At 43.6% G+C, this 26,246-nt stretch overlaps 2 protein-coding genes across 2 annotated transcripts in view; both read right to left on the minus strand.

The window, feature by feature from the left end:
* abca12 (ATP-binding cassette, sub-family A (ABC1), member 12) overlaps positions 1 to 9,526 on the minus strand; it is a 195,030-nt gene extending 185,504 nt beyond the window's left edge. Inside the window, exons 1-3 of the mRNA XM_051930259.1 lie at positions 9,346 to 9,526; positions 4,013 to 4,134; positions 2,077 to 2,165 (exon numbers count right to left, since the gene is read on the minus strand). Coding sequence (XP_051786219.1) covers positions 2,077 to 2,165; positions 4,013 to 4,134; positions 9,346 to 9,371 — 237 coding nt within the window. The 5' untranslated portion in view covers positions 9,372 to 9,526. The remainder of the gene's footprint in view (positions 1 to 2,076; positions 2,166 to 4,012; positions 4,135 to 9,345) is intronic.
* LOC127529028 (ATP-binding cassette sub-family A member 13-like) overlaps positions 9,515 to 26,246 on the minus strand; it is an 88,601-nt gene continuing 71,869 nt past the window's right edge. Inside the window, exons 4-8 of the mRNA XM_051931277.1 lie at positions 21,951 to 22,110; positions 14,383 to 14,513; positions 11,732 to 11,793; positions 9,625 to 9,801; positions 9,515 to 9,520 (exon numbers count right to left, since the gene is read on the minus strand). Of these exons, the coding sequence (XP_051787237.1) occupies positions 9,515 to 9,520; positions 9,625 to 9,801; positions 11,732 to 11,793; positions 14,383 to 14,513; positions 21,951 to 22,110 (536 nt within the window). The remainder of the gene's footprint in view (positions 9,521 to 9,624; positions 9,802 to 11,731; positions 11,794 to 14,382; positions 14,514 to 21,950; positions 22,111 to 26,246) is intronic.

The raw sequence follows: 26,246 nt of genomic DNA on the forward strand, positions 1-26,246 counted from the left end.
TTATATAGTGCCTTTCATATCTATCTATCTATCTATCAATCCATTATACAGTGCTTTTCATGTCTGTTTGTCTATCTATCTACAGTATGTATCTATTATACAGTACCTTTCATATCTCTCTATTGTCACAGGTGGCTCGGGGGGGCGACCTGGTCAGGGAGCTTTGAAGCTCAACCCTGTAGGGGCCTGTGGTCATCGCCAGGGGGCGCCCCAATGCCTTGGGAGCCCTGGACCTCACCACTTCTGCCACACCTGGAAGTGCTGAGGGGAAGTAAATCAGGGACACCCAGAGAGCTTCCAGGTGCGCAGCCAGGACTTCCTCCACACTGGGGAGTGACGGCGTAAGATTGTCGGGAGGCACCTGGAGCACATCTGGGTGACTATAAAAGGGGCCACCTCCCTCCGTTAATGGGCTGGAGGTCTTGGAGGAGGCAAGGAGGCGACCTGAATAGAAAGAGGCATAGTGTGTTGTTGGCCTGGACTTTTGGGGAGTCTTGGGGGTTTGTGGAGCACTTGATTGTAAATATTATGTATAATAAACATGTGGGGGTTGAATCATCGCTGTCTGCCTGTCTGTGTCCAGGCTGTTTTCCACACTATCTATTATATAGTGCCATTCATATCTATCTATCTACAGTATCAATCTTTCTATTATATAGTGCCTTTCATGTCTATCTATCTATCATATAGTGCCTTGCATGTCTGTCTATCTATCTATATACAGTATCAATCTTTTATAAAGTGCCTTTCATGTCTGTCTATCTACAGTATCTATTATATAGCGCCTTTCACTCTATCATATAGTGCCTTGCATGTCTGTCTATCTATCTATCTATATGTTATATACTGCCTTTCACATTTATCTATCTATTATATAGTGCCTTTCACTCCATCTATCTATCTATATGTTATATAGTGCCTTTCACATTTATCTATTATATAGTGCCTTTCACTCTGTCTGTCTATATGTTATATAGTGCCTTTCACATTTATCTATCTATTATATAGTGCCTTGCATGTCTGTCTATCTATCTACAGTATCTATTATATAGTGCCTTTCACTCTGTCTATCTATATGTTATATAGTGCCTTGCATGTCTGTCTGTCTATCTATCTATCTACAGTATCTCTATCTGTCTATATGTTATATACTGCCTTTCACATTTATCTATTATATAGTGCCTTTCACTCCATCTATCTGTCTGTCTATCTATATGTTATATAGTGCCTTTCACATTTATCTATCTATTATATAGTGCCTTGCATGTCTGTCTATCTATCTACAGTATCTCTATCTATCTATATGTTATATACTGCCTTTCACATTTATCTATTATATAGTGCCTTTCACTCCATCTATCTGTCTGTCTATCTATATGTTATATAGTGCCTTTCACATTTATCTATCTATTATATAGTGCCTTGCATGTCTGTCTATCTATCTACAGTATCTCTATCTATCTATATGTTATATACTGCCTTTCACATTTATCTATTATATAGTGCCTTTCACTCCATCTATCTGTCTATCTATATATTATATAGTGCCTTTCACATTTATCTATCTATTATATAGTGCCTTGCATGTCTGTCTATCCATCTATATACAGTATCAATCTTTTATAAAGTGCTTTTCATGTCTATCTACAGTATCTATTATATAGTGCCTTTCACTATATCTATCTATTATATAGTGCCTTGCATGTCTATCTATCTACAGTATATATCTATTATATAGTGCCTTTAATATCTATCTTTCCTACTTTACTAAACTTAATATCTATCTATAATATAGTGTCTTTCACTCTATCTATCTATCTATCTATATGTTATATTATGCTTTGCAGGTGTCTATTATATAGTGCCTTGCATGTCTATCTATCTACAGTATATACCTATTATATAGTGCCTTTAATATCTACAGTATCTATCCTTCCTACTTTACTAAACTTAATATCTATCTATCTACTATATAGTGCCTTTCATATCTATCTAGATGTAATTCTGTTTTTGTGCTTCCATTATTTTTCACAAGATAAGCAAGAGAAGAAAAATATTCAGGACTAAATTTCAGACCTTATCTAGCGGGACAGTGAGATTTTCCAGCAGTGTCTCATTTATACCAGAAGGTGAATTTAGCACATCCTTCACATTAATGTTAATTCCTGAAACATTAAAAACAACAACAACAATTAGTATCATAACGCCATTTTTTTTTTTTTACACATTTGGTAGGCAAAGGACAAAGTCTATAAATCTGTTTGAGGACATTTTTATATTTTATTCCACTCAAAGCAAAAAAAAAAAAAGTGGAAAATCAAAGTAATAAATAGAGATTGTGTTTATTTATTTATTTTTAAGGCCCCCAGGCTGAGGTAGAGACTTGGCGTTTAGGCGTTGGAATCGGCTGACGTGTTTGTTGTGCTGATTAAATCAGAAGATCTAAAAATAACAGCAGGTGTTACAGAACGACACGGAAAATGAAGGAAAGCTTAGCGAGGCTCCGACTTTTTTTTTTCTTTTTTTAAAGACCATGTTTACATCTGCCTGGCAAGTTCAATTGTATAAAACTGCTATTATAGTTTTCCTTTATTATAAAAGTAGATCAAGTTACAGAAATCTTACTGAATAATTTAAGTTAAAATCAAAATCCTGAGGGCTCCACCAGGGACCAATAGGGGACCAGCAAGTTTCCCAATAGAATCTTCTGGAAATGTCCCAAAGATCAGCACAGAGAAGGTGGCGCCAGACAGGAAAGGCTGCAACGCCACTTCTAGGCACTAGAGGGCAGGCTACCCGGCGCGCTCCTTGGCTGCGTTCGCATTACAAGCCTCGTTGCTCAGATTGGATTGGCCGATTATTTTTTTTTTATTTGAAGATAATAAATTAAATGACTCCATTGAATCAACTCAGATTTGACAAAGGAAGAATTCAAGAGAGGAGAGCCAACAGCAAGGAGAAAAATAAAAACAGCAATAAAGGCAGAGTGTAACATTATAATGTTGTAATGAAGTCCAGCAAAGCTATTAAATTGAGTTGACTTTTAACACAAATTCCAGACTTTTTTACACATTTTCATCAAACGCAGTTTTCCTAATTCATTCTTTGCTCTGAGTGTCAATGGCTGATCATCGTCCTTCATGAGAGCCATGAATTAAAGAGACAACAAATCATATGAAGAGAAGTACGGAGACAGTGCTTGTCAGCAATGAGTGTGGTGGACGGCCAGGGTCTTTTGTCCGGTCGGGACGCCCTTCTGATTGAAGGACCGCGACACTCGTAACAATGAAGAGTATCCTGACCAGGCGAGACACCCGGCCGTCCACCACACGAGGCTCTCATCGGACTAACAATGAGATTCAGATCTGGAAACCCGAATTCACCCTCACTTGATGAGACTGGAATACAACTAAGAGCTTGCAGTGGAGGCTGCGATTTTTCAAACTGTTTTTTCCATGAGGTACTGACGGAATTCCGTGAATCGCAACTCTTTCAGATAACTGTCGTTTTCTACAGATGTCCCAAATATGGATGAATGGAGTACGTACTGGAGCCAGTTAACATGGAATGGGTAAAATTATACGAATTTGAACAGCAAACAGTTGATTGTGAGCGGCACGGTGGCACAGTGGTAGGGTAAGGAGACCTGGGTGTTTGCTTCCTGGGTCCTCCCCGCGTGGAGTTTCCATGTTCTCCCCGTGTCTGCTCCAGTTTCCTCCCACAGTCCAAAGACATGCATTGGCGATCCTAAAATTGTCCCTAGTGTGTGCTTGGTGTGTGTGTGTGCCCTGCGGTAGGCTGGCACCCTGCCCAAGGTTTTGTTTCCTGCCTTGCAACCTCTGTTGGCTGGGATTGGCTCCAGCAGACCCCCATGACCCTCTGTTAGGATATAGCAGGTTGGATGATGACTGACTGACAGTTGATTATAGAATCATTTAATATGCCGATAATGCCAAGGTCACAGTAAGCCCCAATTACAAGCCCACATGCGACACCCTGATGTATACCGTACCTCGTCCAGGCCAGTTGAGGGTGTAATTCAGGACGCTGATGCCTTGAGCTATTGTCCGGTTCAGGACTGTCATTACTGGATTACCTGCCAGAGTGAAATCTGACTGTATGCTCTGCAGTTCACTAAACACAAACAAAAGACATTTTAATATTACGAAAAGAGAAAAATCAGTACAAGCAAGACAGGTCGGGGAGCCTGCACTGGTACAGCACGTTGCCGCACCCACCACACAACGAAACAGCTCAGGATCCTGGTTGGCAAAGGCAGACACGTGGTCCAGTCCCACCTTCTGGAAATGACCCTCTATCTGGTGTTACGTGGGCATCACCTTGGCCTGGTCCTCAACAATGAGGGTCCTGCGAGTCGGATCACCCTCGGGTAATCGCGCCACATGGCCATAGTGCCGTAACTGACGCTCCCTCACAGTGCAGGTCATGTGCCTCATTTGGGACTCCGAGAGCAACAAAGTCAAACTAGTGCCCCCCCCAAGGACCCTCTGAAGAGACACACATACAGTGCATCCAGAAAGTATTCCCAGCGCTTCATCACTTTTTCCACATTTTGTTATGTTACAGCCTTATTCCAAAATGGATTAAATTCATTTTTTTCCTCAGAATTCTACACACAACACCCCATAATGACAACGTGAAAAAAGTTTACTTGAGATTTTTGCAAATTTATTAAAAATAAAAGAATTGAGAAAGCAAATGTCCATAAGTATTCACAGCCTTTGCCATGAAGCTCCAAATTGAGCTCAGGTCCATCCTGTTTCCGCTGATCATCCTTGAGATGTTTCTGCAGCTTCATTGGAGTCCACCTGTGGTGAATTCAGTTGACTGGACCGGATTTGGAAAGGCACACACCTGTCTATAGAAGGTCACACAGTTGACAGTTCATGTCAGAGCACAAACCAAGTATGAAGTCAAAGGAATTGTCTGTAGACCTCCGAGACAGGATTGTCTCAAGGCACAAATCTGGGGAACGTTACAGAAAAATTTCTGCTGCTTTGAAGGTCCCACTGAGCACAGTGGCCTCCATCATCCGTAAGTGGAAGAAGTTCAAAACCACCAGGACTCTTCCTAGAGCTGGCCGGCCATCTAAACTGAGCGATCGGGGGAGAAGGGCCTTAGTCAGGGAGGTGACCAAGAATCCGATGGTCACTCTGTCAGAGCTCCAGTGGTCCTCTGTGGAGAGAGGAGAACCTTCCAGAAGGATAACCATCTCTGCAGCAATCCACCAATCAGGCCTGTATGGTAGAGTGGCCAGACGGAAGCCACTCCTTAGTAAAAGGCACATGGCAGCTCGCCTGGAGTTTGACAAAACGCACCTGAAGGACTCTCAGACCATGAGAAAGAAAATTCTGTGGTCTGATGAGACAAAGATTGAACTCTTTGATGTGAATGCCAGGCGTCACGTTTAGAGGAAACCAGGCACCGCTCATCACCAGGCCAATACCATCCCTACAGTGAAGCATGGTGGTGGCAGCATCATGCTGTGGGGAACTGGGAGACTAGTCAGGATAAAGGGAAAGATGACTGCAGCAATGTACAGAGACATCCTGGATGAAAACCTGCTCCAGAGCGCTCTTGACCTCAGACTGGGGCGACGGTTCATCTTTCAGCAGGACAACGACCCTAAGCACACAGCCAAGATATCAAAGGAGTGGCTTCAGGACAACTCTGTGAATGTCCTTGAGTGGCCCAGCCAGAGCCCAGACTTGAATCCGATTGAACATCTCTGGAGAGATCTTAAAATGGCTGTGCACCGACGCTTCCCATCCAACCTGATGGAGCTTGAGAGGTGCTGCAAAGAGGAATGGGCCAAACTGGCCAAGGATAGGTGTGCCAAGCTTGTGGCATCATATTCAACAAGACTTGAGGCTGGAATTGCTGCCAAAGGGGCATCGGCAAAGTATTGAGCAAAGGCTGTGAATACTTATGGACATGGGATTTCTCAGTTTTTTATTTGTAATAAATTTGCAAAAACCTCAAGTAAACTTTGTTCACGTTGTCATTATGGGGTGTTGTGTGCAGAATTCTGAGGAAAAAAATAAATTTAATCCATTTAGGAATAAGGCTGTAACATAACAAAATGTGGAAAAAGTGATGCGCTGGGAATACTTTCTGGATGCACTGTAGAGGAGTCCAGTCACTGGACAGCGTCCATGTCTCACAAACAGGGAGCACCAGGACTCTAAAGACTTGGACCTTCGTCTTTTTGTTGATATCAGGAGCGCCACACACCCCTTTCCAGTGACCTCATGACCCCCCATGCTCTCCCAATCCGTCTACTGACTTTATATGAAGAGTCACCAGAGTCATGAATGTCATTGCCGAGGTAAGTAAACCTCTCGACGAGGTCGACACTCTCTCCACAGACAGACACACTGCTGATGGCCGTGCCCAAGAGGTCACTAAAGGCCTGGCTCTTTGGGTTTTTATCAGGACCCTCACAAACCCAGACCCTCAGACCCCTCACTCAGTCTCTCAAGAGCCCCCATCAGAGCATCCATGGACTCCACGAAGATCACAGCATCGTCAGCAAAGTCAAGATCAGTGACTCTTTCTTCACCAACAGATACCCCACAGCTGCTGGACCCCATGACCCCACCAACCAACCAACCTAACCAAGGCCAGGAGTCAATTTTGCCAGAAGAATTTGTTGTATCTGAAACGTAACTCCTAAACTAATAAACACACCCGGAGAGAGAATACTAGCGACCCATAGGACAGATCTTCACTTTCGGCTTATGTTTCCTGTCCCGGTCTTCTCAGTCAGCCTTTCAGAGGGAGATGCGTAACATCAACTTGAATTGGTGTGGCAGCTGGTTTGGGAGAACCTGAAGAAAGTGGGAATCTGCCAAGCGCTGGACTTCAAGTGTAAACCTGCTCAAGAGTGTAGAGCAGAATAAGAAAAAGTAGAAGAAGCTGTGCAGTACCACGTGACACATCTGTACGACGGGTCCATCCCACAACCTCATTGGGCTGTAAATGGTACAAGGAAAAGGGAGAGGGTCCTGCATCACATTTCAAAATCCTTCCGCTCATTCCTGTCTCTCGTTTCAAAGCAGCCCTTACTAAAAAACTTCCAGTTCCCCCTCCTCTGCTTTCTCTGGAGGACAAGATCTTGTGGTCTCTCGTCATATTGCAGGGACGTGCGGTCAGGGGAGGCAGATGAAAAAAGTAAAACAACTAGTAATGATAACATAAAATGAATGTGTCCGCTGGTCTGTGCTATACAGTTGTTTTCTGTATGATTCCAATAATTTGGATCATTTTTATAGTGAAAATCGCTGAATTTGCGCATTTGCTGTTCAAATATAAGAGGGAAACGTGAGGTGCGGCAGCGACGAGCCTCACCTCCCCTCGGACTGCGCCCTCCTCACACACGGGGCTGATTGGCGCGTGTCTGTCGCTGTCTCTCTGTATGTCGCCAATCTAATGTTTGCAGACACCTTTATTACGCACCCTGAGTTTCCACAGTCTGGCTAACATCTTTAATGAAGGTGTGTGACATGTTTAGTCTCGCTGATCTGACATAAAACCGCAGTGAAAAGACACAAGATGAGTGAGGCAGAGAGTACTGTGGTGTCCTGAAGGGGGCGCATGTGAGCCCAACAGGTGCGTGCTGACATCAGAAAGTCAAGGGCACTGCAGCGGGCCGTTTAGTTTTATTGTTTGTTCCGACTGGCTGTCAGAATGGAAGATTAAGATTTTTTAAAACTAAAGGAAAATAAGGAGGACCTTTACAAGAAAGTGACGGAGGTTTTTGTGGAGAAGGACAGGCGCACAGACTTCATTTACAAATAAAGGTAAGACCATCAATGGTTTTCAATTTTATAAAAATGGGATCAGACTAAGAAAAAAGGCTAGAAATCTGCACTGGCAATCAGAAGGTTGTCGCTTCGAATCCCGTAAATGCCAATAGGGACTCTCCTCTGTTGGGCCCTTGAGCGAGGAAGGCCCTTAACCTGCAATTACTGAGCGCTTTGAGTAGTTGTATCTTTATCATCCAGATATGCGCCTTACCTGTCTATGTGTGTGTAAAGAGCGCTGATGAGATATGAAACATCACCAGTAGTCACTGTGCAGGCTGACAAGTGAATAGCGAATGAGCGACTCTTTGGGGTTCATAGATTTGTAAATCTCACTCTACAGGAGTCCGTGCCTCACCAGCTATGACCCTCACCGCACGTCTCTGCTCGAGTGGATTATTTGTTCCACTGGTGAGACTCTGGTCCTGAGGCCTATTCTTGGGTGAGGTTTGAGTTGGTCCGTGCCCTTCAGGTACTTGACATTTCTAGACCCTTTAAACCTGAAGGTCGATGAAGATCCCATCTCCAGAAATACAATAACTAATGCAAGCAACACTCGGGCTCCCGTGTGTGTGTGTATGTGGGTCTGCGTGTGTGTGCTTACTTCTAGAGCTTTAGATTCTCTACTTTCTGAATCTTGGTGGGTGCCACCGGGGCACTCTAACCCGACAGAGACAGGCAGAGACACAGATGTTGCATGGCACACGTTTTTATTTTGCGCTTTTCTCTCGCTCCCCACAGCGACACAGTCTCAAGCACCAAACACATTTCTTCTTCTTCTCTCTTTCGTTTCCTTTCTCTCTTTCCTACTCCTCCTCCAGCAAACTTCGCCCTCTTCCACCCAACTCTGGCTCTTTGAGTGGAGTGAGGCGGCTTCTTTTCTGTTGCTCCTGGGGGGCTCCAGGTGGCTCATTACCTTTACCTGGAATCCCTCCCAGGTGTGATGGAAGTTCAAGTTAAGGCTCTGCAGCTCCCCTTGGCGGCCCCCACAGAACCCAGCAGGGCTGCACTGGTCCTTCCATCCAGGTGGCATCCTGGCCTGGTAATGGCCATGGCTGCCCGTCACATTGGCTCAGTCATCTAACTGGGATTCTTCGATTTGCATTTAGGAAATGGTAGGACAGTTCTCTGGTTTCGACTTTGGCTTCAGGTCACATTTCCCACTCTCAAGGCTGGATTAAGACCATTAGAGGCCCTAAGCACTTAAAAGATTTTGGTGTCCCCCCCCCCATATCTATTTAATTCAAAATAAAAACAATAAGAAACGGTAAGAAAGTGAAAAAACACTGAGTAAGATGGAGGGATGGGGAGCTCCTTTTATCTGGAGTTAAAGTTTGGTCAATCTGGCAATGGGAAATTTCTGTGGTGCCCTAAGCTTGTGTTTATTTAGCTTAGCGGTTAATCCTGCCCCACCTAATCCCCCCCCCCACCCCCTCCCCGCCCCAACTATCCCCCTTAGGTCAGGGTGTGACTCTTTGCACCCGTCCAGCCAGGTCATTTGCTCACGCAGTCCACTTACCCCTCGGCATTTTGTAAGAATTGCATGACGTCCTGAAGTTTCTGCTTCTGGGGTCCCAGTCGAAATAACTGAGGCACTTCGTACAGCAGGCTCCAGAGTGACGTCTCATTTTGGATGGTTTTGATTTTCCCCACAATGCTACTTATGGCTGGTAACAAGCTGGTAGGACTCAGGCCTATGGTCTGGTGAGGATCAGAAAGTAAATGAAAAGGGTGGCGGATCAAAGGCAAGATAGAAGGTTTTATTTTTTTGAATGATACAAACTGAACCCGCACTCACCTGGTTCAGAGCTGCAACAAGAGCTGGAAGCGTCCCATCAAATTGACAGAAGTTCACATAAGTGCTGGCCAGGGGGCTCAGACTGTTGTTACTGGATGCTTTGATATACGGGACAGTCAGATTGCACACAGCGGACTTTAGGAAATCCACCAAAGTCAAATATCCAGACGTTGTTTGCTGCTTTAAAAGATTCAGTCAAGAGAAGATTAAAATTGTGACAGATAAGTCAAGTCAAGTTGAGCTTATCATCCTGGTCATGTCAGGTAAGTATCATGAGGGTCTAACTTGGGGGGCTTGTGTCAGGAACACCAAGAAGAACAGAAGGGAGAAACGAGCACACTCTGTATATATACATATACACATATATATATTCATGGCATTCGTAGTCTGTGTCACAATCTGATTGTATGGGTGGTACTACATGCTGTCAAATAAAAGAACCACACGCCGTGGCGCAACATTAGGGGCATCGCCTCTGGCGCTGATGTCTGAGGTTCGATTCCCGAGAAGGAGTGCAGTGAGTGTGTACGCCTGATGAGCCCAGAATGAGGGCGAAACACGTGTCGTGTACTCTTTGCATTATTTGACAGTAAACTATTTCAACATTTTATATATATATATATATATATATATATATATACACACATACATACATACATACATATACACATATATATATATATATATATTGTTGAAATAGTTTACTGTCATTCTATGATCTGCTCCTCACAAACTGAGGGCACCGTGGCGGATGTTAGCAGATTGCTGGCCAACCACAAGCGTTACCTGGTAGGTAACCACCCATACAATCAGATTGTGACACAGACTACGAATGCCGTGAATATAAATTATATATATATATATATATATATATATATATACACACACACACACACACACACACATATATATAAAACACTACATCTCCATTTCTGCAGTGGGAAAGGCGGAAGTCTTGTGTGATACCAGCTGTCACCTCACTCTTCCTCTTCCTCTTCCTGCACAGACCAACATAGGAAATAACCGCCAGACCACCAACAGCAGTCAAGAGGGGCGCTCCTCTTATAACGAGATCTGCGTTCTTAGACAGGCCTGTGGGGGCTCCAATTGTTTTGATGACTTTCTCCGCTTAATTTACATCAGAGTACAATGAAATGCTCACTCGGACAATTAACAAAAATACCAACCAAAGACACACATCCAAAACAATAGAATGCAACTTGTACACTGTATACTATACTGGGGGTGTCTCATGGGTACTGGGATTTCGTAGAGAGAGAGTGAAGCCCCATCATTAACATGGTTTATGGCAATGTCTATGCCGGGGGTCCCCCAACTCCAATCCTGGAGGGTCCCAGTGGCTGTAGATTTTCATTCTAACCCTTTTCTTAATCAGTGACCTGTTTTTGCTGCTAATTAACTCCTTTTCCATTCATTTTATTGGACTTGCTCTTGAAGGCTCAGACCCCTTAATTGTTTCTTTAACTAGCAGCCAAACAATAATGAGATACAAACTGTGTCGATCACACAATATCTGAAAATAAAGAAAGATGAAGGTCTCAGGAATGTTGATCTGCTCAGGTCCCCAGTGCTCTTAGAAAAGAGAAAATCAGCAATTTCAGAAATGTCTGCTGTGGCACAACGAGAGCAGCGTCAAGCCACGGAATTCAAGAACGAGTTTAATTAACGACAAGACTCGGCTCCTGATTAAGCAACTGGTTGGAATGAAATTGGTTGGAGTTTGAGGCCCTGACTTAGCTGGTCTTCTTTTGGCTCACTCACTTCACATTTCATTTCTTTTTGGGTGCCATTTGAGGAAACAGGAATGAAGCGATTCAGAGGAACGATGAAGAAATTCAAGGGGACAAATCTTAAAAGAACAAGTTCATTAGAATGAAAGGAAAAGGAGTTAATTAGCAGCAAAAACTGGTCACTCATTAAGAAAAGGGTTAGAATGAAGACCTGCAGCCAGTGGGGTCCTCCAGGATCAGAGTTGGGGACCCCTGGTCTATGCAGATGTGGCCATTGAGATCATCACCAATTCTGTCATACAGATTCCTTCAATGACAATTCATGTGAAAGGTGGAAATAAAATCAGCCTCCTTACCTGCTCCAGAGTAATCGATACATTGGTAAGGACGCCAATAACTGATGTTAATGTGTTAAAATCTGAATGTGAAAAAGAAGAAGAGCAAAGTCAGTTTCGATCTGCATTTGGGTTACTTCATTTTGCCACGTCCCATAAAAAGACTCCTAAATGTTCTCTTTCTAGGTTAGCAATAGCTATAAAGACTGGGGGCGGTTCCTTGGGGGGGGGGGGGGGGGCGTGAGGTATCGGTGGCCCCGCCTCTTAGGGGGTTCACCAATAAAGTGCAAGGACCATAGGACAACAAAAATATGCAGCTAGAAATGTAATAATCAAGAAATAAAATAAAATTGACATAGAATACATAAAGAGACAAAAAGTAAATAACGACATTAACATAAAACAATAGAATTCACACAATCAAAGATAAACAAAAAAAAAAATACATAAAAAAAGGAATTTGGCTTCAGCATAACAGATGCCAGCTCTCGACAGAACTTCAGCTTTTCTTCCATTTGTATTTAATCAACACACGCTGGTTAATTTAAATTCACCGGACTACCTGAAGGGAAACTCACGCCGACACAGCAAGAGCGTGCAGGCGCCACACAGACAACAGCTGTTTGACAGAATTTATGCAAATTCGCTTGACAATAAAAAAAAAATAAAATTCCTTTAGTGGTGCATTGTGGGAAAAATGTGCGGCTGTTGCATCTGTTAACGCTGACACGGAAATGCAACTAAAATTAATAGTTTCAGTCACCTCTCTTGCTGTGTGGATGTTTTGTCATTTTCACTCATCCATTACCCAGCATGCAAAATGGTCAGTCAGCTGTAAACCTCATTCACGTGGCTCACGTGGCAAGAAAACTGCTACCACGCTGCATTTGCTGGTGTATTAGGTCAAGCAACAGAACAGGCTGAGAAAACCTATTTTTAGACACTTATTTTGTATTTTTATTATTTTTTAACTCTTCTTTTTGCCTATTTTTAAGTTTATCTTGCTTACACATCCCAACACGGCTAATCAGGATTGAGCTGATGAACACTTCAATGTAAATTTAGTGACTAGTTCTGCTACCTCTCTAAGATGGTTGAAATCTAAGTAATCAATGTAGACCTTGACACAGTCAACGTTAACATTTGTAGTGCACCATATATTATATGATAATAAAATGCATTGCATTTTTCATTCCAACAGATGACGCATCTCAAACATTTGTAATAATAAAATGCATTGCATGTTTCATTTCAATAGACTGCGCATAACAAAAATTATCACTGCTTTTATAAATCCCTTACCAAGTGGCATATAACAGAAGCAAATGCATTACATTTCTAATTCCAACAGATGGTGCATCACAAGCATTTGTAGTAATAAAATGCATTGAATGTTTCATTCCAGCAGATGGTGCATCACAAATATTAGCACTGCTTTTACCATTTCCCTACGAAGTGGCATATAGCAGAGACAAATGCATTGCATTTCTCATTCCAACAGATGGTGCATCACAAATATTAGCACTGCTTTTATAATTTCCCTACAAAGTGGCATATAGCAGAGACAAATGCATTGCATTTCTCATTCCAACAGATGGTGCATCACAAATATTAACACTGCTCTTATTTCCCCTACGGAGTGGTATATCAGAGACAAATGCATTGCATTTCTCATTCCAACAGATGGTGCATCACAAATACTAGCACTGCTCTTATAATTCCCGTACGAAGTGGCATATATCACAGACAAATGTATTGCATTTCTCTTTCCAACAGATGGTGCATCACAAATATTAGCACTGCTCTTATAATTCCCCTACGAAGTGGCATATATCAGAGACAAATGCATTGCATTTCTCATTCCAACAGATGGTGCATCACAAATATTAGCACTGCTCTTATAATTCCCCTACGAAGTGGCATATATCAGAGACAAATGCATTGCATGTCTCATTCCAACAGATGGTGCATCACAAATATTAGCACTGCTCTTATAATTCCCCTACGAAGTGGCATATATCAGAGACAAATGCATTGCATTTCTCGTTCCAACAGATGGTGCATCACAAATATTAGCACTGCTCTTATAATTCCCCTACGAAGTGGCATATATCAGAGACAAATGCATTGCATTTCTCATTCCAACAGATGGTGCATCACAAATATTAGCACTGCTCATATAATTCCCCTACGAAGTGGCATATATCATAGACAAATACATTGCATTTTTCATTCCACCAGAGGGTGTATTACAAACACTGGCACTGCTTTTAAGAATCTCATACCAAATGGCATGTAACAGAGACATAACAACTAGATAGACAGACCCATACAGACACAGAGGGCAAAAGAGGGTTTGAAGATGACGATGATGAAGCAGAAGTTAGAAGCAGAAGATCAGAATAAAAAACACCAAATCCAGAAACGTAATGCATGTATTAAACACGTATCTGGTGTGTTTTTAGGGTTACACTTAGGGTTAGGGTAAAGATTGCCCCCACCCCCCCATTCAGAAATAAGGCTGAAAGCTTTGGGGGGGGGGGGACACCTTACTCTGATCATCACTAAACCAAGCTGTGCAAAGCTTCAAAAGATGAACACAACAGCTTACTGATTGCCCACCCAATTGTTGGATAATCTGCTCAGCGATCAGACAAAAACAAATCATTTACCTGAAGTATTCCAAGCAGATTGGATGTTGCCGAGCTGTGATAGCAGTTGGTTTGAGCCGCCCTGCATGAAAACCCTTGACAAAATGTCCAGACCACCGACTTGAGAGCCATCTGGAGAAGTTGTCGCGGACCTGCAAAACATCCCATAATCGTTCATCATCAGTCACTTGGGATGTCTCTTCATCTACCTCAAGCCATCCATGTTTGCTCTCCATGCTGGTTAGAAATTACTTTGGATTTCAAATAAGCCCACCTGAAACATCTGACCACCTCACGGTTTACTGAACCTGCCCCTTTAACGCTTTGACTGTCTGGGGTGTTGAGTGTTGGATTGATGAAGGGGGGGGGGGGGGAGAATTTCAATGATTTTAACAGAAGGCTGCGCCATAACAAAATGAAAAACATGAAGGGGTCAGAAGACGTTGAGAAGACCCTGTACACTCCTGTCATGTACTGTTACTACTATTACTGCATACGCCAAAAAAAAAGAAGAATCACCACCATTTTACAAAACGATCTCAAGATCACTTAATCCTGTTCACAGTTGGGGGGTCCAGCACCATCAGGCACAAGGCAGGAACCAACCCAGTTCATTAGAAAGCCCACCAACTCACACATCCCCACCCAACCCCAACCTGGTCCTCATTTCATTATAAAGCCCACTGACTCACACACCCCCCCCCCCACCAAACCCCAACCCGGACCCCTGCAGGGCAAGTTTAGAATCAACAGTTCACTTAAACTGCACAACTTTGGGTTAGGCTTAGGTTTAGGTTTAGGGTTAGGGTTAGGGTTTAAACACACACACACACACACGGGAAGAACATGCAAAGTCCACCCTGCCAATGGCTGGGGGGCAACCACTGGAACAGCAGCTCCTTAGTTACCGTATCTACTCATGTTTAAGTTCTCCTGCGGATAAGTCGGGGCTTGATTTTACCGTATAATTTCCGGTATTTTATAATGTCGGTCATATAAGTCGAATGTGGTAAACTCGCACTATTGTATTACGATATGCTAATGCCCACCTGAGAGAGTCACCACGGGGCACACGGCCTTTTGTTTTCTATGTATTGTGCCTACGTGACCACATGGTGATACCTGAACTATTCCAGAATGACGTTTGCACTGATTTGTGTTTTTTGTATCTCACACCCTCATACACCTTTATCGTAAGAGCATCCCTTATCTACGATGGAGCGTTTGATCAGAAGAAAATATGAAGCTGGCTTTCAGAGAGTTGGACTCCAACCAGGGCTGCCCTTTGTCACCAATTCTGTTCACAACTTTTATGGACAGAATTTCTAGGCACAGCCAGGGCGTTGAGGGGGTCCGGTTTGGTGGACTCAGGATTGGGTCACTGGTTTTTGCAGATGATGTTGTCCTGTTTGCTTCATCAGGCCGTGATCTTCAGCTCTCTCTCTGGATCGGTTCGCAGCTGAGTGTGAAGCGGCTGGGATGGGAATCAGCACCTCCAAATCCGAGACCATAGTCCTCAGCCGGAAAAGGGTGGAGTGCCCTCTCAGGGTTGGTAGCGAGATCCTGCCTCAAGTGGAGGAGTTCAAGTATCTCGGGGTCTTGTTCACGAGTGAGGGAAGAATGGAGGGTGAGATCGACAGGCGGATCGGTGCGGCGTCCACAGTGATGAGGGCTCTGCATCGGTCTGTCATGGTGAAAAAGGAGCTGAGCCACAAGGCGAAGCTCTCAATTTACCAGTCGATCTATGTTCCTACCCTCACCTATGGTCATGAGCTATGGGTAGTGACCGAAAGAACGAGATCGCGAATACAAGCGGCTGAAATGAGTTTCCTCCGCAGGGTGTCTGGGCTTTCCCTTAAAGATAGGGTGAGGAGCTCAGAGTAGAGCCGCTGCTCCTCCGCATCGAGAGGAGTCAGATGAGGTGGCTCGGGCATCTGATCAGGATGCCTCCTGGACGCCTCCCTGGTGAGGTGTTCTGGGCACGTCTAACCGGGAGGAGGCCCCGGGGAAGACCCAGGACACGCTGGAGGGACTATGTCTCTCGACTGGCCTGGGAACGCCTCGGGATTCTCCCGGAAGAGCTAGAAGAAGTGGCCGGGTAGAGGGAAGTCTGGGCATCTCTACTCAAGCTGCTGCCCCCGCGACCCAACCTCGGATTAGCGGAAGAGGATGGATGGATGGATGGATGGCTTTAAATTAAAAGTGTTTGAATTGGTGAAAGAAATTGGTAATTGCGCCACTGCAACAAAATTCGATGCGTCTGACAAACTGGTGTGAGATTGGAGGAGGCAAATAAATAAAAATTAAGTGTCGCATTTTTGAACGTGCATATAAGTCGGGGTTTGATTTTATGATCGATTTTTCGAGTTTCAAGACCCGACTTATACATGAGTGTATACGGTACGTCTCAGGTTTATTTAAAGGAGCTTGTAATGCACATCTCCATCCATCCATCCATTTTCCAACCCGCTGAATCCGAACACAGGGTCACGGGGGTCTGCTGGAGCCAATCCCAGCCAGCACAGGGCAGGGCGCCAGCCCACCACAGGACACACACAAACACACCAAGCACACACTAGGGCCAATTTAGAATCGCCAATCCACCTAACCTGCATGTCTTTGGACTGTGGGAGGAAATTCATGCAGACACGAGGAGAACATGCAAACTCCACGCAGGGAGGACCCGGGAAGTGAATCTGGGCCTCCTAACTGTTAGGCAGCAGCGCTACCCACTGCGCCACCATGCTGCCCTTTTGTTAATATGCTTTCCTAAATAGATTCCATTAAGATTTCTTCCATTAACTGTGAAAGGTTAGGGTCAGGGCTAACATCCAGTACTAGGCCCCTTCTGCCCTAAATCAGCTCAAATGTCCATCCACCCATTATCCAACCCGCTATATCCTAACTACAGGGTCACGGGGGTCTGCTGGAGCCAATCCCAGCCAACACAGGGCACAAGGCAGGAAACAAACCCCGGGCAGGGTGCCAGCCCACCGCAGGGCACACACACACACCAAGCACACACTGGGGACAATTTAGAATCGCCAATCCACCTAACCTGCATGTCTTTGGACTGTGGGAGGAAACCGGAGTACCCGGAGGAAACCCACGCAGACACGGGGAGAACATGCAAACTCCACACAGGGAGGACCTGGGAAGCGAACCTGGGTCTCCTAACTGCGAGGCAGCAGCGCTACCACTGCGCCACCGTGCCGCCCGTGCTTTGGGCCCTGTTTTCTTAAACTTCTTTTTTGTCACAACCCAATCTTGCTCTTGTTAATGTCTTCAAGATCCAATTCCTGACGATTGTTACAGTGTGAGGAAATCGAGGACAATCACTGGAGAACTGGTGGTGACCCACCGTGTCCCACTTTGCAAGTCATATGTGACCCATTCACATTAAGGACAACAGCAGAGTTAACCCACGACCCGGTTTGAATCACCACTCACAGTTTAAGAAGCCCAAGTAGGCAGCAACCATTAGCACTTGTGGAGATTCAAGGTGAAAAACGTGAGGGCAGGACTTGGTGGCAGATACTTCAAGTGTCATCATGGACAGGACCAGCAAACCAAAAGGAATTCCACGTGGCCGACTCAGCGCCATTGGAGTTTATTTGTTCGTCATGTAAGAGCCGAGGCCCTGCACGCCACGTGCTTCACCTGTCAGGAACACGCCAGGGCTGGGTGTCAAAACACATCACGTCGCACGAGTCCTCCTCATAGGGTGAGGAAGCAAACCAGAAAAACAGCAACTGCAAAAAAAACATGGGCTGTACTGTACGTACTCCGCTGCAAATAGACACTTTCTGAGCATTTATCAAGGCAGGTCTTTCCTGATGTTGGCAAATGAAGGAGTGAATGAATGAAGCTGAGCCAGTTCTTCTGGTTTGGAATGGAGCATGAGCTTCTCGACAAGAATTCATAAAATGAGATGAGCGTGGAGCGCTGGACCAGCAAAATATCAGCAGAAACATGGAAGCCTAATGTGTCTATGGGGCCAAACAAGAAAAATATGAATTTATCATCACAAATATTCATGCAGGATGCTTTCCTGGTCTTGTCCTGTGTATTGTATCTGTATTATATAGTGCCTTTCACATCTATCTGTCTATCTATCTTATAGTGGCTGTTATCTATGTATCTATGTTATGTAGTGTCTTTCTTATCTATCTATATTATATTAAAATGAAACAATATAAAATAATATAAGTCATTTTCTAATCCCTTTAGTTCTGAATAGGGTCACAGGGGGTGCTGGAGCCTCTCCCAGCCAGTATAGGGCGCAATGCAGGAACAAACCCAGGACAAGGCACCAGTCCATCACAGGGCACATACACATAATTTTGCACCACCAATCCACCTCACCTGCATATGTTTGGGAGGAAACCAGAGCACCCGTAGGAAACCAACAGAGTCACTGGCAGCACAAGAGAACTCCACACAGGGAGGACACAGGACACAAACCACTGGTCTCCTTACTGAGAGGCAGCAGTGTTACCAATGTGCCACCATTCCACCCATTTTATATTATATTATAGGGCGGCATGGTGGCGCAGTGGGTAGTGCTGCTGCCTCACAGTAAGGAGACCCAGGTTCGCTTCCCAGGTCCTCCCTGCGTGGAGTTTGTATGTTCTAACCTGCGTCTGCGTGGGTTTCCTCCCACAGTCCAAAGACATGCAGGTCAGGTGGATTGGCGATTCTAACTTGTCCCTAGTGTGTGTGCTTGGTGTGTGAGTGTGCCCTGAGGTGGGCTGGCACCCTGCCCGGGGTTTGTTTCCTGCCTTGTGCCCTGTGTTGGCTGGGATTGGCTCCAGCAGACCCCTGTGACCCTGTAGTTAGGATATAGCGGGTTGGATAATGGATGGATGAATATTATATTATATTATGTAGTGCTTTTCACATCCATCTTTTAATTGGACAGTTCCTTTAACATCTATTTATCTATTATGTACTGTCTATCTATATTATTTTATATTATATTATATTATTTTATATTATATTATATTATGTAGTGCTTTTCACATCCATCTTTTAATTAGTGCCTTTAACATCTATCTATTTATCTACAGTATTATGTACTGTCTATATTATATTATATAGTGCTTTTCACATCTATCTTATTTGGACAGTTCCTTTAACATCTATTTATCTATTATGTACTGTCTGTCTATATTATTTTATATTTTACTAGACAAACAGCCCGTTTCGACAACGTAAGATGAAACAGGCACTAGTTTGTGTCAGCAGTGTATGAAGAATAAATGAGAAGTAAGAAATAAATAAGAAAGTGATGTAAGTAATGATAATTAACTAAGAGGTTTGGGATATGTATGACTTTATCATGGCAAAAAATACTGTACACTTAAAAAAGACATGCTATTTATGACAACGTTTTTTGTTTGTATACCGGAGGCCTCTCAGTATGCAACTAAAGTTGTGAAATCTCTCTGTAGACTACATGTTTTGTGAAGACCCTCTCACTGTTTGGTAGTAATTTCCCTTGATGTGGCCCATCTTTAACTTGCACCTTCACATCACTCACCCGCTGAAAGTACTTAATAATAATAATATGTTCTTATGTATTATTTTGAGTGTGAGGGTTGGCTGTGATCGGGGCTACTATCCTACGCCTGGGCGGAAGGATTTGGGATTTCAGAATAATAATCCCGAAATGCGTAGGCTAAATCCGCCGCCTGCCGCGATGAAGCAAATTTTCTCTTTAGAGGCATTTGTATAAGTTGGAAGTGAGACGAACTTTGAAATGTTTAAGTCATGAATGTACCTGTTGAAGACAGTTGTATAATGCGTAGATTAATTCCGCCGCCTGCCGCGGTGCTGGGGTTGGATTTCGGTCTCGTAAGGTTTTTCGGGCAGCGGCGCAGAAGGCGACTGTGCATTCGGCTTCGGACGGACGTGAGTGAGTGAGTGAGGAGGCAGGCGAATTATGTATAAGATTATATAGTGCTTTTCACATCTATCTTTTAATTAGACAGTGCCTTTAACATCTACCAATGTATCTATTATGTACTGTCTATCTATATTATATTACATTACATTATAGTGCCAATTACCTACCTGTCAATCTGTATATTATACAGTGTTTTTATATAGTGCCTTTCACATCTCTATTATACATTGTGTTGTTTTATATCCAGCCTTTCACCACTGCTTGCCTATTATATAGTGCCTTTATTATCTATCTACTATATGTTGCTTTCCTTGCAGTTCTTTTAGATCTGCGTATAGTGCCTTTTATATATGTGAGCTGTTAGGTGTATGAAAAGGTGAGAAAGGTAATTAGAGACAAGGGATTGATTAGGGGGTCAGAATGGAGGAGGTCATGGTGGACAATTTAGCCGGGTCATTGGGGTCCACCCTACTGTTTTTGAAGGATGGAGTGGTGGCTCTGAGGCTAGGGATATGCACTGGCAATCGGAAGGTTGCCGGTTCAAATCCCATAAATGCCAAAAGGGACTCTGCTCTGTTGGGCCCTTCAGCAAGGCCCTTAACCTACAATTGCTGAGCGCTTTGAGAAGTGAGAAAAGCGCTATATAAATGCAAGGAATTATTATTAAGAATTATTATTATTAAGGATGCCCTTATGACCACAGAGAGTCGGGTCCTCGGGTTTATGACTCATCCCTGTCACTGCACTGGGGGGCACTGGGATCCACGCACAGACCACAGGGTAGGTGCCTCATGCCCACCTCCTCCAGCAGGAACCCCAGCTTTTCCTGATTGGCATCCCATCTTCTCATCTCTTAACATGCGGAGGCCGTGGTTTGCTTTTCCTGTGCGGATTGCTTGTGTCCCTCCCCGTTATCCGCCATTACGTAACAGCAGTTCCTTGCCTGTTAGGTTTGCTTTCCTTCTGCTCTGTCCTGGTAACTTTTAAAGCCAGGTTCTATTTTAGACGACATGTCAGAGTGGTTTTGCCGGCTCTGCGTCATTCTAACAAATTCCTTATCTTCAGTCGCCTTTGACAAGCAGTGGGTTATTACAGGACATTTCTTCAAAGGGGCTGCTTGCCGTCCCTTAACAAACATGTGCTTTCCGTGCAGGAAGGTGGAGCTGAAATTCCTCCTTTGTTCTTTAAAGATCTTCAAGGGCAGCACCTAAGTGGGGATTCTCTTTGCTCTTATCTGTCCTCATCGTGTTTACACGCTGTGTAATAAGCAGGTAGAAAAATGCCTAATATTTATTTTCTTTGCTCTACTTTGTATAAATTATTGTGCTCTTATTCTTCACTAAATGAATGCTTATAATTACAAATCATATGCTTCATGTTAGCAACGGTGTGATGCTTGGCTCCCATAACCTTCACATTCTTCTCCAGCTTAGGTGCAATGTGAACAATCAAGCCTGCAAGTCTAACAGAACACACCAGGGGGCGCTGCAACCGATGATACGTGTGGTGTGGTCCAATTACCGGTAATCAAAACGTAAATAGGAGTGATGGGGGGTACTCGGGGGTCCAATAAGCTGATTAGCCAAACCCTCTCTTCAATGTCACCTTCATTTAATTACTTAACGTGTGCTGGTGACGGATTGTATGTGAAACACTTGATGCCCCCCCTTCACCGACTGACCTGCTGGAGTATTCGTCATTCAAGTTCAGACTCCTGGTTTCAAATGATTTGTTAGGCGTGATGTAGGAGTAACTCCTGCATGAGCTGTCGTTGCTGCAGAGCAGAGTCTGAAGGAAAGGCAAGAAGCCGGCGCTCGGCAGGTTACGAGGGGCAACAAAACCTGAAAAAGAAAACCGAGAGATCATAAAACAGAAAAAGTGTAGGTCAGGGGTCCCCAACTCCAGTCCTAGAGGGCCCCAGTGACTGCAGGTTTTCATTCTAACCCTTTTCTTAATCAGTGACCTGTTGTTGCTGCTAATTCACTCCTTTTGAACTCCTTGTAACTGACTTGCTCTTCAAGACTCAGACCCCCTTAATTGTTTCTCTTTTCCTTAATTAGCAGACAAACAATAACGAGATACAAAATGAACCAAAACAACTGGTGTCCGTCACACAATACCTGAAAATAAAGAAAGATGAAGGACTCAGGAATGTTGATCTGCTCAGATCCCCAGTGCTCTTAGAAAAGAGAAAATCAGCAATTTCCAAAATGTCTGCTATGGTACAGTGAGAGTCAGGGCCGCCTTAACAGCATTATGGGCCCCCCGGGCAAAGCAGTGCATTGGGGTCCCTCGGCAAGTCACAACATACATAGATTAGCATGGGGCCCCTACGCTCGTGGGCTAACCAACAGCAGACAAAGAGTACAGATTATTAATTACAGTGATAGATAGATAGATAGATATAGGAAAGGCACTATATGATAGATACATATTTTAGTGTATTCGGCAGGATTAGATAGATATAGGAAAGGCACTATATGATAGATACATATTTTAGTGTAGTCGGCAAGATTAGATAGATAGATAGATATAGGAAAGGCACTATATGATAGATAAATATTTTAGTGTAGTCAGCAGGATTAGATAGATAGATAGATATAGGAAAGGCACTATATGATAGATTCATATTTTAGTGTAGTCGGCAGGATTAGATAGATAGATATAGGAAAGGCACTATATGATAGATACATATTTTAGTGATAGATAGATAGATAGATAGATAGATAGATAGATAGATAGATAGATAGATAGATAGATAGATAGATAGATAGATAGATAGATAGATAGATAGATAGATAGATAGATAGATAGATAGATAGATAGATAGATAGATAGATAGATAGATAGATAGATAGATAGATAGATAGAAAGAAACCCTGCCTGGGGATTTGTTCCTGCCTTGCGCCCTGTGCTGGCTGGTTCCAGTAGACCCCCATGACCCTGTGTTAGGATATAGCGGGTTGGATAATGACTGACTGAATAATAATAATAATAATAATAAACTAATGCCAGGTGTGTGTGCATGGGAGGCAGCTTAGAAGCTCTGGTGGTGCTAATCGCCTGCCGAACCAGGGGTTGGCACTGTGGTCTTATGCTCTCTCTCTCTCGTACCCCGCTCCGCAGAACAGAAGACTGACAGCCACTCCACCGCTGATGTCACTTCTGCTGCCCGCCCTCCTGGACCCGCCCCTTCCTGCTGACTGACTTTATAACCCAGCGACCGGCCCTCTTGTTCTCAGTTCTGTTCTGACCTCTGTTGGCATATAACAGAGACATATGCATTGCTTTTGTCATTCCAACAAATGGCACATCAGAAATATTAAAACTGCTCCTATGAATTCCATTTCAAATGGCAAGTAACATAGACATGTGCATTGCATTTGCCATTCCACCAGATGACACATCACAAACATTTGTAGTAATGTATTTTATTACTACATATTTTTGTGATGCGCAATCTGTTGAAATGAAAAATATGATGCATTTTATTTCTGCATGTATTACAAAATATATTCTAATAGATGGTGCACTGCAAGCATTAAAACTGGGGTCTATGTGGATTTCTTAGAGTTCCACCCCTCTTAGAAGGGTAGCACAGCAAGTAACGTCATAAAATCACATTCCCATAAAGCCCCCCAGTTGAAATGCCTTGCTCCACCATTGTCTAGAAGTAAACCCTCACAGGCCGAAGATGCTGGGATAGGCTATGCCTAAATAACCAAATAAACGAGACATTGAGAAGACAACATCATTCCAACTGTGCAGCTTGTTTAATGAAGCTAGTAGCCAGTTGTTCATCCTTTTTACTTTTTTTGTTGTTCATCTTTATTCCCCCTTAAGCTTTGGTGTTGCATCCTGTAGTTGGTACAATTCAAAAGAAAAACAGATCCCTAATGACCCGGGGGTATTTAACAAATTAGATCCAGTGTTCAAATCGCTGGGAGTACTTAGAGCCTCTTAAGTGCGCACAGGGAATATACGGCGGGTCACGTGACCAGCTATTATCATGGCGATAATATGAAACACGGGCAGAATCAGAATTAAAAACACACACACAGAGTTTTGGATTTACTTGTGAAATATGAAAAATGAGCTTTATCTCCGACAGGCTGTGTGTGTCCTCTTGTTTGTAGGAGAACATTACAAGCAGCGGACCTGGCAGCCCTGACCTGCTCATCACTAGCACACACACACACACACACACACACACACACACACACAGATTTGGATTCTGCTGGAGGTGCTCCGTTTCTTTCCCAGGTCCTTCGGAAGCCTTTATTTGAACCTAACTGAACAATTGACAAAGCAACCGTTGCCAAAGTTATGAGATCTAAAGACATAATAGGACACCATCTTATTCCAATCCTAGGCAGGAGGAAGCCATGGACATGGCGCCGGCCCGTCACACAGGCTCAGTGACGCACACAGTCACAGAGGGACAATTTATGTATTAATTGTCTAACACGGTGGCTCCCAAGTTCATTCCTGGGGGACCCCCGTGACTGCATTTTTTTTTTTTTAATTTCAACCAATTTCATAAACAGTGCATCATTCTTGTACTTGATCTCACCGTTTAATGACCTAAAACGTTTTTTATTCTTTATTTCTGAGAAATTTTGAAACAGTTGTATTTAAATGTTACGTTTCCTTCATCATTTTCTTTTGAAGTCCCCCTTTTCTGTTAATTGCGTCCAAATACACCGAGTGCTTAAAATCCAGCAAAGTATTGAGCCAAGGAGGCATTGACAGGAAACTGTTTACCAGAAGAGGAGACGTGAGGAAAAATAATAACAATAATAATTCTTTACATTTATATAGCGCCTTTCTCACTACTCAAAGTGCTTGACGTAGTGAGTGGGGAGCCAATTCAACCACCACTACTGTGCAGCACCCACCTGGATGATGCAACGGCAGCCATTTTTGTGCCGGAAATCTCTCCACATGTTAGCTTGTAGTAAGAGAGAGAGAGCCAATTAGAAACAGGGGGTGATTAGGGGGGCAACAATGACCAGAACGCCAACTCCTTACAAAGAATACCCGCGGATCTTTTACACAATTCAATACAATTTATTTTTGTATATTCCAAAATCACACAAGGAGTGCTGCAAAGGGCTTTTAACAGGCCCTGCCTTTTGACAGCCCCCCCAGCCTTGACTCTCTAAGAAGACAAGAAAAAACTCCCAAAAAAACCCTTGTAGCTAAATAAATGGAAGAAACCTCAGGACAGGCAGTTCAAGTAGAGACCATACAGTGCATCAGAAAGTATTCACAGCGCATCACTTTCTCCACATTTTGTTATGTTACAGCCTTATTCCAAAATTGATAAAATTCATTTTTTTCCTCAGAATTCTACACACAACACCCCATAATAGATAGATAGATAGATAGATAGATAGATAGATAGATAGATAGATAGATAGATAGATAGATAACAACGTGAAAAAAGTTTACTTGAGATTTTTGCAAATTTATTAAAAATAAAAAAATTGAGACAGCACATCTCCATAAGTATTCACAGCCTTTGCTCAATACTTTATCGATGCACCTTTGGCAGCAATTCCAACCTCAAGTCTTTTTGAATATGATGCCACAACCTTGGCACACCTATCCTTTGCCAGTTTCTCCCATTCCTCTTTGCAGCACCTCTCAAGCTCCATCAGGTTGGATGGGAAGCGTCGGTGCACAGCCATTTTAAGATCTCTCCAGAGATGTTCAATCGGATTCAAGTCTGGGCTCTGGCTGGGCCACTCAAGGACATTCACAAAGTTGTCCTGAAGCCACTCCTTTGATATCTTGGCTGTGTGCTTAGGGTCGTTGTCCTGCTGAAAGATGAACCGTCGCCCCAGTCTGAGGTCAAGAGCGCTCTGGAGCAGGTTTTCATCCAGGATGTCTCTGTACATTGCTGCAGTCATCTTTCCCTTTATCCTGACTAGTCTCCCAGTTCTCCACAGCATGATGCTGCCACCACCATGCT

Source organism: Erpetoichthys calabaricus, chromosome 8 (genome assembly GCF_900747795.2).
Source record: "Erpetoichthys calabaricus chromosome 8, fErpCal1.3, whole genome shotgun sequence".
Classification (NCBI taxonomy): Eukaryota; Metazoa; Chordata; class Cladistia; order Polypteriformes; family Polypteridae; genus Erpetoichthys; species Erpetoichthys calabaricus.